The sequence below is a fragment of the Psammomys obesus genome, unplaced genomic scaffold (genome assembly GCF_907164565.1).
Source record: "Psammomys obesus unplaced genomic scaffold, mPsaObe1.curated_primary_1811, whole genome shotgun sequence".
In the NCBI taxonomy this organism is placed as follows: Eukaryota; Metazoa; Chordata; class Mammalia; order Rodentia; family Muridae; genus Psammomys; species Psammomys obesus.
The window spans coordinates 12,407,901-12,420,567 of record NW_026596069.1 but is presented as its reverse complement, the minus strand read 5'-3'; the positions used below and the strand labels follow the sequence as shown (position 1 = coordinate 12,420,567).

Sequence of the window (12,667 nt, the reverse complement as noted above, 5' to 3'; positions counted from 1 at the left end):
AATTAAAAAGCTTCTGCCCAAGGAGGCAGCAAGCAAAATAAGCTTCCATAAACCTAATCTAATCTAATATACTATACTATTATATATATATATATATATATATCCAGGCTGGAGAGGTAGCTCAGCAGGTAAGAGCACTGACCCTCATCCAGAGGACGGGGGTTCAATTCCCAGCACCCACATCATGGCTCACAACTGTCTGTAAGTGCAGTTCCAGGGGGATCTGATGGCCAATTCTGGCTCTGAGGCCCCAAGCATAGACACAGTACACAGACATATGTGCAAGCAAGGCACCCATACACTTAAAATGAAATAAAGTAAAATATCTAAAAAGGAAAAGAATATATGTGTGTGCTATTATCAGTGTGCAGCAAAGGCTGATATGTTTGTAAGTTTTACACTTTTGAGTAATTATAAAAATATGTCTGTGTAAAAGCATATTTAAAAGTTTTCATTTATGCTCCTCACCTGTCCCCTGTAAATAATTATCTTTTAGCTGAATAAGCCACAGCCTAAGCCACCGTGATCTCCCTTATACTGTCAGTTTTTTATCTCGCAGACCAGACTCTAAGTCTACTTAGTGTGGTGTCTGTGCCATTGAGACATGCATGTGCACATTGATGCATGTTGTTAAAGAATCCAGGCATTTTTAAAATGTAAGCTCAACTCAAGCAAAAAAACCCTTTGGGGACAAGAAAAAAAAATATATGTAATATATATATATGATTCATTCACTAATTATTATGAAATGATGAAGCTGGTGTCAGTATGGAAAACACGCATAGATGTCACAAACATAAAGCATTCGTTTGTTGCTTTATATTTCTGTTTCGTGTTTTCATATTTGTTAATTTTTTATTTAGCTTTATTTTATTTTGCACATGCGGGTGTTTGCCTGCGTGTCTGTGTGTATGCTATGTGCTTACAGTGCCTGCAGAGGTGAGAAGTGGGTATTGGATTCCCCGGAACTGGAGTTTCATGTGAAGTTGAGCCACCTTGTGGGTGCTGGGAATCGATCCCAGGTCCTCTGGAAGTGCAACAAGCACTTGTAATTAATGACCCAACCCTCCAGCCTCATGCTTTATTTTATCTTTGCAGTCCTAGGGACTAAGCATAAAACCTTGAGTTCATTAGGCAAGTGCCTTACCACTGAGGCCATTTTTTATGCTTGTCTTGAGTCAGGGCCTTGCTAGCTCTTCCAGGCTGGTCACTGACCCATGCTGTACCCCAGGAGGCCTTGAGCTTGTGATCCTCTTGTCTCAACGTCCAAGATACCTGAAATTACAGGCTTGCACCCCAAGCTAATACTTCTTTTCCTGCTGTTTTATTTTTTTTCTCCTTTTAAGGATTTTTTTTCCAAGCCTCTTCATGTCAACATAAATGATAGAGTGCAGATTGGTTTCCATCCTGCTGACAGTTTAATAGAAGTTATGTAAAACAAACACAATTTTTATTCATCACTTTCAGTTATAGAGCAAGTATTCGGGAACTCAGTTATCCTGACTTCACTTTTTGAAACCACGGCCAAACGAAATGCTTCAGAATGTATAACCAGTCTGATCATTACCGTTTCACCTCAGAAGGGTACCAATTGCACACATACTAGAACAGATGTTAAATTACATCCCTACAACAGATTTCCAAAGGTCATGACAAATTTTATGTGAATTTATAGTAATTGCTTTGGATTTTGAGGATTTGTAGGGCTAGCCCTCTTCAGTGACTTTAGGTTTTTGTTTGATTTCTGAAGCCAATAGTACAGACCAAAGCTAGCTAGATCACAAGGAAAGAGTGAAAATGCCAGAAGGGATTTCTATCCTGCTTAAATTTAGTGTGGCTTCTATCAAATCACAGTACCCCTCATATTGCAATCTTTTACCCATTTGAAGACAGTTGTCTACCTGGTAACAATATCAAAGCCTAGACATACCCTCTTAGAGACAGCCCACTCCATACCCACAAAATCTGGAAGTGGAACTAGCTTGACTCGAGTGATTTTTCTGATGAGTGTCTTTCTTTTAGACAGCGCAAGGACGAGCTAGAACAGAGGATGTCTGCTCTTCAGGAGAGCAGGAGAGAGCTGATGGTCCAGTTGGAAGGTCTCATGAAGTTACTGAAGGTAAGGCGTTCCAAATCAATATTTCCGACCTACTATTGTGGCATTTTAAAATTGTTGGCACATAACTTGCTCTTTCAATTACTACATGCAATTTCCTCCCAAAATATTGCAAACTCAAATATGGAACTATTTCTTAGGCCTGTGAAACAGTATCAGCTGATCAGTGGTAGCTCTCATTCTCACCCACTTTCTGAAACTCGGCTGCCAAGGACCATAAGGCAAACCCTTTGCTCATTTGCAGTCTCTTTATGTCCTTGAAAATTATAAAGCTGGGTTTGTTTATAAATGCTTTTGATCAACTTTAGCAATTCTGACTGTATTAAACACAGACTAATGTCTAATCCTGGAAATTAAGAAATGGTGACAACACATCTTGACAACAACAGTCAATATTTTATTGCATTTGTATGGCTTCAACAAGTAACATGACTTCCCTGGGTCTCAAGTGCAAATTGTAAGTGGGATCTCTCCTCTCTCCTCTGAGGGAAAAGTATTAAATGGTAGAAGTCCTGTTGAGTGCCGTGTTATTTCATTGGAAGCAGCAATCTCCTTTAATGGGCCCTCAATTCTGTTACTGGTATAGCAATTAATTTGCAAGCTAACAGCAGATGGACACATGGCCACTCCAGCTAGTAGCAGTGTCAGTGCTCCATGGTCATCTGTTCTGAGGGAAACAAGTGGGAACCAATATAAACAGGAAGTGCCAAGTGCCAAAGGCAGCAACTGGGATTCCTGGTAGTATGCCCACAGAGGAAACGTCCCTATGCGTTCCCTGTGAGACAGGAATTTGAGACTTGCTTTCAGCCTGTCCATTTCCCATGCCTCACCAACACCAGCATTTGTGGTTTCTCTGTTGGTTTCTTTTTTCTTTAATTTCTCCTTTTCTTTTCTTTTTCACTCCCATCTTTCCTTCCTTTCTCTTTCTTCGTTTAACCTTTTTAAAAACAATTTTTTGTGATGCTTTCTGTGGCAGACACTGCATTTGCAGCATTTCTTCCATTCGTATTTTTTGGGTTTTTGTTGTTGTTGTTGTTGTTGTTGTTGTTGTTGTTTTTTGGGGGGGTTGCTCCATTTTATAACTTAGCCAATATTTTTGGCTGTCAGTCCCTTCTTTCGTAATTGATTTGGGAAATACTTTTTTTTTTTAATCAATCAGATGTACTTTCCATATGTTAGACATATGAAGTATAGAACCTGGGGTTTTGTTGGTTGGTATTGGTTCTGTCTATGGTAAGACTAGATCATTGGAAACCTGCTGCTGTTTCTAGCCTATTGTCTCATTTGATGCAACAGAAAAAAAAATCTCTTTTCTGCTTCCCTTTGAAAATATGTCAGATGAAAAAAATCTCAGCCCATCTTGCCCTTCCCTGAATGGCAGGAAATTTTGAAAAATCTCTCCGCTGGCGTTCCCATGCTTCTTCCGCTGTAGTGATGAGATAAGCGTCTACTGGCCAGCGGCCTCTTGGCAGCAGGCCTGCCCCCCTGAATACAGACTTTGTACCGAGACACAAGTTCAACGATAGACAGACAGATCAGACACATGGAGGAAAGGAATGGGTCTGTTGTCTCAAATACCTAAATAGGCTTGGAACTAAAGTGACAGGGGTGGCGGAGGCCAGGAGAGGTGTTCAAAGCCATGGTAATGCCTCCCCTCTCCTGCCTTCCTTCACTGTATACATGCTCTGGTTGGAATCTTGGGTAATCTAATTGTTATTGATTCAATCTTTCTGTAGGAAGAAGAATTGAAGCAGGGAGTAAGTTATGTCCCCTACTGCAGGTCTTAACTAACAGTGGAGGGCTGCCGTCCTGCTGGTGTTCTCATTGCTTTGGCCTCTAATGTCTGTTCGTGCTTCCGTTTGGAAAGAAAAAAAAATAAATCATACTAATTTGCTTCCATTTCAACGTAATGCTTGAATTGAGATTATAAAAGTCAGCACTCTGTTATAACTATCACTGCTGTCGGCAATAAATGAAGATCTGTTCCATGGTTAAGAGGGAGAACATGTGATTCGTTGGGAAAGTCTTAGATCCCCGAGGGCGTTAAGTTTCAAATCCATGTTAAGCTCTTTGAGGTTATTGACAGGACCCCTCTCTTAAGAGAAGGTCAGTCATTAGAGCTACACAAAGGTCAATGTCGTCTCCCAAGCTGCAGCCCCCAAGAGCAAACCTCCACACTGTGAACACTCAGTTCGCCTTCCACTTCTCTGAAAAGGCGTAGAAATCCTTCTCATAAGAATCAGGTAATGGATCCCTCTCCATCACATTATCTATGCATCCATGCCCTCCATCCTGTGCCCATAAGTGTGTTCAGTCCTGTTAAGACTATGCTTGGTAGCTAACTGTCCTCCTCACATCTCTTTAGTTTTCCTACAAAGCTGTCGGTTAACAAGATTCTATGAAGACTAGGCAACTTTCTTCCCCTCCATTCTCACTGAGGACCTTTCTGCTCTGTGATTCCATAAGCTCATGACACATGTGTTTTTCTGGAGACAAGGGTATCATGACTATTTCACAGTGTCCTACCCTGAAGCCCTGTTTTTGACCTTGTGGTCAGGTTTAGAAGCAGGCAGAAGGGGTAGCACACAGAGAAAGTAAACTAGAGCAAAAGAAGAGCAGCCTGAATACTCTGTGCATGTACCAAAGTGTTTGATGATATATCCCAGTTACATTATTTAAAGATTTAACGTTATATCCATGGTTAATTAGAAATTCAACCTGTCCGCTTTTAACAGATCTGTTAATTCTTCTGTATGCTCTTTTCTATTATTCATTCTGTGTGTTTGTGTATAACAAAGAATGTTTGCAAAACACTGGAAATCCTTAACTCTTCATTCCCAAGGTTTGTAAAAAATAAATAAATAAGATGAAGAAAAGGAAAGAAACATGTTAAACCAATCTGTAATTCAGACAATAAAAACAATGTGCAACATTATTTTGTATATTATGAAGAAATTACTTTATTGAGCTGACGCCAAATTTTCCCCAGGGATGACTCCCTTGTGTTAAAGATGCACTGTATCGGTAGCCTCTATCATTGTCCGTCCCTCCATCCCTGGGCTGTGGCCACTGGACTTAGATCATGGCAGGACAAATGCCTATCCCTTGATACCTCTTTGCAAACAGGCTTTTCCCCCACCTCTTATTTTGCATGTCGATAGAAACAGAAAATGATGCCCTAATCTAAGCTTCTCCCTCCCACTGGATAGAGAGGGCAAGTAATTGTCTTGCTTTAACATTCATTTCCCCTGGGATGTCTTCTCTCTATTTCCCAAGCAATATATTCTGGAAGGCACTGTGGATTCACAAAGCCAGGCTGTGGGAGGGCCCTTTGGGTAGATCTTTGTGCCTTTCTACCCCTTGCTTGCGGAGTTCCTCGCGCCCCTGCACTTTGAAAGGTGGCGACAATGAGGACTGCAGCTCTGATAGAAGTCATCTGTCAGTGCCACCCGAATGTGGGCAACACACTCATTTACTCTTATCTACTTGGTTTCTACTCAAACTTTTTTTTAAACTGATCTGAGACCAAGGTCACTTACACCACAACATATAATCAGCAGCACCATAAAGCTGAAATAGAAGTACATGGAACTAAGGAAGAGAAAATGGGACTGTGTCCCCTAAGGGGACAAGGGTGATATTGTGAATCCTTGGCAACAAAAGAGGAAAATTCAGTGCAGGGTTTTATCAGCATAGAAATACCACTTCTTGGAGTTCAGAATGTCTTCAGCATTAAGTACTAAAGCAATCCTTCATTCAGAGCTTTATAGAAAATGATTGAACAATACAATAGAAAAATGCAGTCATAGATTGGTCATGGCTTATGCTGATCTTTAGCCAACACTAAACACAGAACCCCTTAAAATCCAGCCCCATTGAGGTGGTTCTATGAGAAAATGAGCAATTCCTTCCAACTCAAGTTCTCGTGGTATAACATGATCTAAGGAGAGAATTTAGAGGTTTTAGATTGGCATCTACTTCTAAATTCTGTTTTATGAGCCTTTCCCCTTCGGAATATTCTCTTTGTAAAAATCAAACTCAAAATAACCAGTACAACAAATTGTGCTTGATTTAATAACCTCTACTTGCTTTATCACAAATCTCTATGGTTCAATGTAGTGTTTTATTATGCTGGTATCTATAATCCCTACATATATATACTGTTTCTTGTTATAGGTAATGCATGAAAGTCTTCCCCTTGAGGAGAGAACATGAATTTAAAAAAAAAATAGTGCCTGTAATATAATATGATTATGGTATCACAAGCAATAAATTGTGTTTTTTACAAAACTTGAATCAAAGTTATCCTACCCTCTTTCTTCATTGTGTGCCCTTAAGATTTACTGAAAGAGCTATAAACTGAGCACTCATAAAGAATTCCTTAAGAGTGGAAGCAGCTGGGCTGCACTTACAGTAACAATATGCTTCAGAGTTTCTGATATATCCCCAGTTCCAACGATTATGGATAGGTCCAAAACCAAGCATCTTAACATTGAGTTTGCAAAATAAAGCCTCAGTCATTTTCTTAGAAAGATTACAGCAGATGGGCCTGAATTACAGGGGCCCCTGCTCTAACTGACCGCTTCTGAGATACTGAGAGAGTTAACTAACCTCCTGCTCATTCATTTCAAATCCTCCAGGAGCCTGTGACTCACAAGATTACTGTGGGAGTTTTAAACGCTAGTGGATGTGAAAACACTCTGTGAAAATGCTGTCTGGGTATCAAATATAAAACAAATATCTGTAGACATGCCTATAGGAACTTTTCAAATTTTTGAACATTGCACATTCACTTCTTCTTTCCTAACAGTTACTTAACACAGTCTCAGTCTGGGGAAAAGATGTGAATCTGACTTTCAGTTTTGTAATTGCAACAGTAGAAAACAATCCTGTGCTTCAGAAGTCACAGAAACTTGATACCACAAGGAGACTGTCTTGCTTCTGTTGACGTCAAGTATGTCCCTAGATGCTAGTGTCTGTAGGTGTTTGCTGTCAACACAGTCCTAAGTACATTTTCAAAAGATGGTAGAGTGAATGGCTGAAGGTGTCGGTGCCCTGCATATTGTACAACACATCCCAGATCCTTTGCAGAGGCTTAACACATACATTGTATAAAAGAGGTCATAGGTACACGGTGCTTAATAGTCAGGAATCAAAATTGGGTTTGTGTTCATTTTCAGGAAACGTTCTTTGGATTTGCATCAAGGATTAATTTGAAAACTACTACATCTTAAACCTTGGTGTCAAATTGGCCCCTGTTTAGTTAGGAGCAGAGTCAAGCATCATTCAAAATTTCACCTCTTGCTCCCATTCAAATGCAATATGGAATATGAGCAGGACACAAAGAGCCAATTTCCAAGCCTTGGTTTCGCCTTCCATTATCTGCCTTCCTCATCCGACTGGTGGGCTTTCTACAGAGCTGATAACCCTCCATAGAAAAGGGAGGGAGAAAGGTTTTCCTTGAAATGATGTCTACATATAGAAACTAGTTTTCAAAAGTATACAAGGTACTTTACCAGACTACACATACACACACACACACACACACACACACACACACAGATGTATGTATATATACATATATAATACATAATATATATATAAAATCTTTTTTTAAGTTGTGGTCAACTGATTCTAGAGAAGTAAAAAACAAAAAACAAAAAAAAATGATCTCTCTGTTCAAAACCAGTGGCTACTGAACCTCTCCTTAAAGATTCCATCTACACTGAAAGGCTTGTCCTTCTCATTTTTCTCTACTCCTCTTATGGTATTATCCTGAGCACACACCAGTGGCCTCTCTGCCATATCACTGGTGTCCTCATGAGTTCCAAGTCTTTCTCAAGCTTTTCCAAAACTCGGACACCCTTCTCTCCTCTCTATACTATCACCTTTCCTGCCTGTATATCTTTACTATGAAAACCTGAGTCAGGTGATGCCCCTTGCCTGACCAGTCAGAATCAATTATATCCTCAGTCTTCCATTGCATTTTGTACACAACATTCCTTTAAGAAGTCCAGTAATCAAAACAGTGATGAGGATGAGGATGAGGATGAGGATGAGGATGAGGATGATGATGATAACAGTTGGTGAGTTTGTACAGCCTCATTTTCCCAGGCTATGAGGTACAACTCTTAGGGCAGGCTGCAAGATACAGGGCCAAGCAGCACCCTCAGCCAGTCCCTGGAGGCAGACTTTGTGGGTTGTAGGAGGAGGATGGTAACAAGCTCTCTGCCCTTCTCCAGAGTGAGTTCGTTCAGCAGTTATTTGCTCCTTTCCTTGAAGCATCTTTTTTTTTCTAGAGCTGAAGAAACCAAAATACTTCCTATTTAAAAAAATGGAAAATTTATGGGTCTTACCAGCCTTTTTAAAAATTCATGTGATAGCAGGTGGAGTCGAATCAGAGGATGCATGTAGAAATTAATTTTTCACTTATTCTCTAGGAAGAGAAATATTTTAAATTGCCACCTGTAATATATGTTTTCCCTCAGCCATAAATCAATCTTCCTTGGGAATGTTGGATCCATATATTGATCTGCATGGACCATTGTCCCTCACATCTTTCCTCCATTTATCATTGAGTAATTTCCAGGGAAGGGTTTTCTCAGGAAATTTGCTAGAACTCATTCTAAAGGGCATAGCAGACAGCGAGGCTGGATGACCAGGCTAAAATGAAACTTGGTGATCTGTCCCATTGCCAAGGGGCAGCCGCCCTTTCCTGTTGACCCTTTAAGAGTGGGACAGAAGGAACACCAGAGAAGCCTTTTCCTATAGTAGATGCTAAATATTGAACTAGACAGTGTCCTAACATAGACAAATGGAGTATTGTTATCAAGCAACCAGTATCCTACTCTGAGAACTCTGGGTAAAAGATAGAAATGACTTAGAAAGTACAAGTTGCAGCTGGCAATTTAAAATAGTTCTGTCAACCACCAGGATCTCCTACCAAAATTATTTACATAATCTACTTGAAATTGCAACAATTGGCTATTCACTTGGATATGACTTGGCCATGGTAGCTATTAGCTGTCCATACACTGGTGTAATTTAGATTCAGTCAGAGGTTTTTCTCTAAACACATAACCACAGCAAGTTATTTCCCTCCAACAGAGAACTGCTGTTGGGAGTTTAAGGGACAGGAAACAGGAAAGAAAGGGAAAAGCCGACTTTGAAGAATGGGTACTAAGGGGGAAGATATGGAGTTGGGGACATATGGAGTTTGTTCAGACATACAAACTCCTCAAGGAAGCTCAGTGGACTATATGGGCAGGCTCTTGGGGGGTGGGGTGGTACACTATGGAGGGGGCGGGCTGGGGCAAGGATCAGGGGAGTGTGCCATACAGGGCAGGCTGTGGGTGGGGTGGGGAATGCCCCGAACACTATATGGGGCATGCTCTGGATGGGGTTATGAAGCAGACATACAGACCTCCCTACAAATGTCACCAGAAGTAAGAACCCCATGAGGACTGTGTGCTAAAGAACCTAGCACAGCATATGTAGACAAAACTGGGTGTAAAACCCCAGGACAGCCAGTCAGATTCTATAGTGTGGCCACACCCCCTTAGCTGAAAGCACAGCATGCAACTATGTTGCAGATTTCTTAATTTTTCAGACTTTTCCAAGAATAACATGATGTAACCACATCAATAGTCTCTCATCCTATTGAGGCCAAATTACAGTTAAGTGTGTGTCTGTTAGACCTGTTTAGATTACAGACATAAAAAAAGAGCTTACAGCCCTGACCAATAGCCCAAAGGGCCTCCTGCCACACTGGGCACCCACGCCTCCCCTCAACGCAATGAGTAAAATATGTTAGCTGGCACAAGGTGATGCCAAGGGCACCACTCTCTGACCATAGCAGAAGCTTTTCAGGTGTTAGTTGCTGTGTTTTCTAAATTTAATAAAGCATCGTTGGAGGCATGTGATGCTCATCACATCCTGGAAGCTATGGGAAACCCCCAGGCTTGCAATCTAAACTTACCTCTGCCACTCATTCGCCTGAAGACCTTGTGCATGTCACCCATTTCCTCTGATCCTTAGTATGTTGAACGAGAATAATAACACCTCATGCGACTGTTAAGAGGGTTAAAGTCTCCTAAAATAAGGTGTTTTATAGATTTCAAACTGCTATTCAACTATAGTATTACTTTTTTTTTTTTTTTACTATATTAGGAAAATCAAATAGAACAATGGTAAAGGGCTCTCTCTATACCCTGTAAAGTATATACCAAAAAAAAAAAAAAAAAAAAAAAAGGAGTCATTTTTATTAGTGTGAACTTTCTAGGAAAGAACATCTGGCTTCCCAGGGTTGAATTGGTGACCCATGTGGGACAGCCGATTTCAACCACCCCCTGTCACCAATCCCTCGCCCCGAAGTGCTCCATAAGCCCTGCCTAGGGCTGGGTGCACAGGAGGGGTGTCAGGTGCTAGGTGCCCCCAAGGCGCCTGACCAACACTGATTTCCTGATGGACCCTTTGCCAGCCATGGCTCATCAGGAGTTCTCAGAGCTCCCGGGCTGAGCCCGGCTCCTGTTCTTCATCTCCCGGGGATAACCGTTTTCACTCCCCAGAGCCCTGGGGTCCACAACCACACAGCGAGAGTGGTGATACCTGCTGCCTAGGTCATGGGGCTGCACATGAAACTCTTTGAGCAAATAATAATAATAATAACAATAACAAATAAAAAATAAAAAGCTCAGCTCCATGGTGAAGTTATTCGGCACTGATGTGGGCACTGGAGGTGCAGGCTTAGCTCAGACCCAGATGGTTTCGAGGAAATGGGGCTGAGCTGCTGTTTCCTGGAAAACCCAGGCCCCCTCTTTGAGCAGGCCGAGGAAAGCAGGCAAAAGCATGAACAGCCAAGTCCTCCTCCCCGGGCCTGGACAGACCATTACAAACAGGTACAGTTCCAAGTGTAAGCCTGGAATCCACAGCCCGTGGAGCGGCACACGAGCTCTGGGCTGCGCCCCCCGGTTTGCTCTGTTTGTTCTTCACCCCATAGACTTGACAGCTACGTGTGATACTGAGCCCTGGAAAGCTAACAGCATGGCACTTTATGGGAATGGTGTGTGCGCGTGCGTGGGTTGGGCGGGGAGGGAGGATGTTTTGCTTAACTGCGAGTAGCCAAACCCAAAGCCAAAGTCTAAATAGGACGTTCCAGAGCAACGTTCTCACGCTGCAGGTCTCAGAGTGTGGACAGGTAGACAGTTCCTCTCTGGGTTTTTCTGTAGAAGAGTTCTCACCGCGGATGGCCAGAAGCAACAGACTGGGGGAGGGGGAAGCTGCTAGTGCAGGTCATACTGCATGTCTCACATGCATGTTTGCCGTTCTTCCTTTTCTGCTAGCTATTGAAACCAGGAGTCTACTTTCAAGGACCTCATTTGTTTAAAAAACAAAAAAGGCTTTAAAATTCAAGCGCTCATACCAAAGATCTCAATGCAGACATAAAAGTGTCGTAGTTGTTTTCCACCCTTCCCACCCCCCCACACACACACTTCTTTATAAATAATCCTGCTAATCTCGCTGCTTCTGCTCTGCTACAGTTTCCTTGAAGGTCTAGAGGAAAAGGTGTTCCCCTCAGAAAACAGTAACCAAAAATTAGAGACCACAATCCTTGCAAATCAGAACCTCAGTGAGCTAGCACCTCCTTCGACTAAGGATGGTTATCATAAAAAAGAGACAAAAGCTGACGAGTGTGGGCAAGGATGTGGAGGGAAAGGAACAGTGTTGGTGGAAATGTAAGTTAGTGGAGTTGTTGTAGGAGATTGCAAGTTAGAGTTGCCGGGATTCATGAATAACAGCAATGAGTGAATTGTCCAAAGAAACTCAAGTCAGTATTCTGCAGTGGGATCTCCACTCCAGTTCTGTTCACAGTAGCCAGAGGACCCAAAGTGACTGTCGGCCGTGAACGGATAAAGAAAGCTCAGTGTGCGTGTGTGTGTGTGTGTGTGTGTGTGTGTAGTGGAGTATGATCCAGCCCACAAAAGGAATGAAATCCTGCCATTGCAACAACAGGGGCAGCACTGAAGCTCACGTGTTGGGTAAACTAAGCCTGGTTCAGAAAGAGAAGCCCTACATAAGCTCACACGGATGTCAAATATCAAAAGCTGATGCGAAGAAATGGGAAGCAGAAGAATAGTTACAAGAAGCTGGGGAGAGCAGAACAAAGGAAGCAACGGGGAAATGTGGATGGGTGGATACGAGGATGCAGATAGCCAAGAGAAAGATGCTCTGGCATGCTCCTGCGTGGTGAGAGAACCACAGATAACAACAGTGATCGTAACAAAAGAGGCCAAGGATTTGGGGGCGCAAGAGAAGGGTAGGAGGAAGAAAGAGGAAGGGAGGATAATACAATCACATTATGATTTCAAAACTTAAATTACTTTAAAAAAGCTAGAACAAAACGTTTTGAATGTTTTCACCATAAAGAAATGCTATCATTCTTGGGGAGGCAGATACGTTTCCATGGAGTTGACCATTGCATGATATGACATATGTAAAGTCATCACATGGTATCTCATTAGTAAGGACAATTTTAATATGTCAGTTACAATT

General features: G+C 41.9%; 1 protein-coding gene across 4 annotated transcripts in view; it reads left to right on the top strand.

The window, feature by feature from the left end:
• The window catches only part of Dtna (dystrobrevin alpha), a 349,673-nt gene that overhangs the window by 320,908 nt on the left and 16,098 nt on the right, over nt 1-12,667 (top strand). For all 4 annotated transcript variants that reach the window (XM_055625819.1, XM_055625818.1, XM_055625820.1 and 1 more), the window contains one exon: nt 2,023-2,119. In XM_055625819.1, the coding sequence (XP_055481794.1) occupies nt 2,023-2,119 (97 nt within the window). The remainder of the gene's footprint in view (nt 1-2,022; nt 2,120-12,667) is intronic.